Raw genomic sequence first — 474 nt, 5'->3', positions numbered from 1 at the left:
TCAGAGCATGCTGCCCTCCCAGTACTGGTACTACATGATCGAGCTCTCCTTCTACTGGTCCCTGCTCTTCAGCATCGCCTCCGATGTCAAGCGCAAGGTGGGCTGTGGCAGTGGGGCAGAGGGTTCTTCCCCCTCTCGGGGCCCATCAGGGACCCCCCAGGCTGGGGGGGGTCTGGGGCCACGGTGGGGATCTCGGGTACGAGCGGGATGTGGCGTTTGGAGCCTGCTCCAACCTACAGCTCCCCCTTTCCTGGGTGCAGGACTTCAAAGAGCAAATCATCCACCACGTCGCCACCATCATCCTCATCAGCTTCTCCTGGTTTGCCAACTACATCCGTGCGGGGACGCTCATCATGGCCCTGCACGACTCCTCGGACTATCTGCTGGAGGTACCGCTCCCTCCACGGCCACCTCCGCATGGAACCGTGGCACGGTTCGGGTGGGCGGGAGCTTAAAGCTCATCTAAAGCCCCGG

The 474-nt window shown here is 62.2% G+C and overlaps 1 protein-coding gene across 1 annotated transcript in view; it reads left to right on the top strand.

The window, feature by feature from the left end:
- Positions 1–4: 4 nt before the first annotated feature.
- Positions 5–474, top strand: part of CERS2 (ceramide synthase 2) — a gene marked incomplete at both ends in the record, with an annotated part of 1,133 nt that continues 663 nt past the window's right edge. Inside the window, 2 exons of the mRNA XM_010021608.1 lie at positions 5–97; positions 261–389. Coding sequence (XP_010019910.1) covers positions 5–97; positions 261–389 — 222 coding nt within the window. The remainder of the gene's footprint in view (positions 98–260; positions 390–474) is intronic.

The sequence above is a fragment of the Nestor notabilis genome, unplaced genomic scaffold, assembly GCF_000696875.1.
Source record: "Nestor notabilis isolate BGI_N333 unplaced genomic scaffold, ASM69687v1 scaffold30599, whole genome shotgun sequence".
NCBI lineage: Eukaryota > Metazoa > Chordata > Aves > Psittaciformes > Psittacidae > Nestor > Nestor notabilis.
This window is presented reverse-complemented; position numbering and strand designations above follow the sequence as displayed.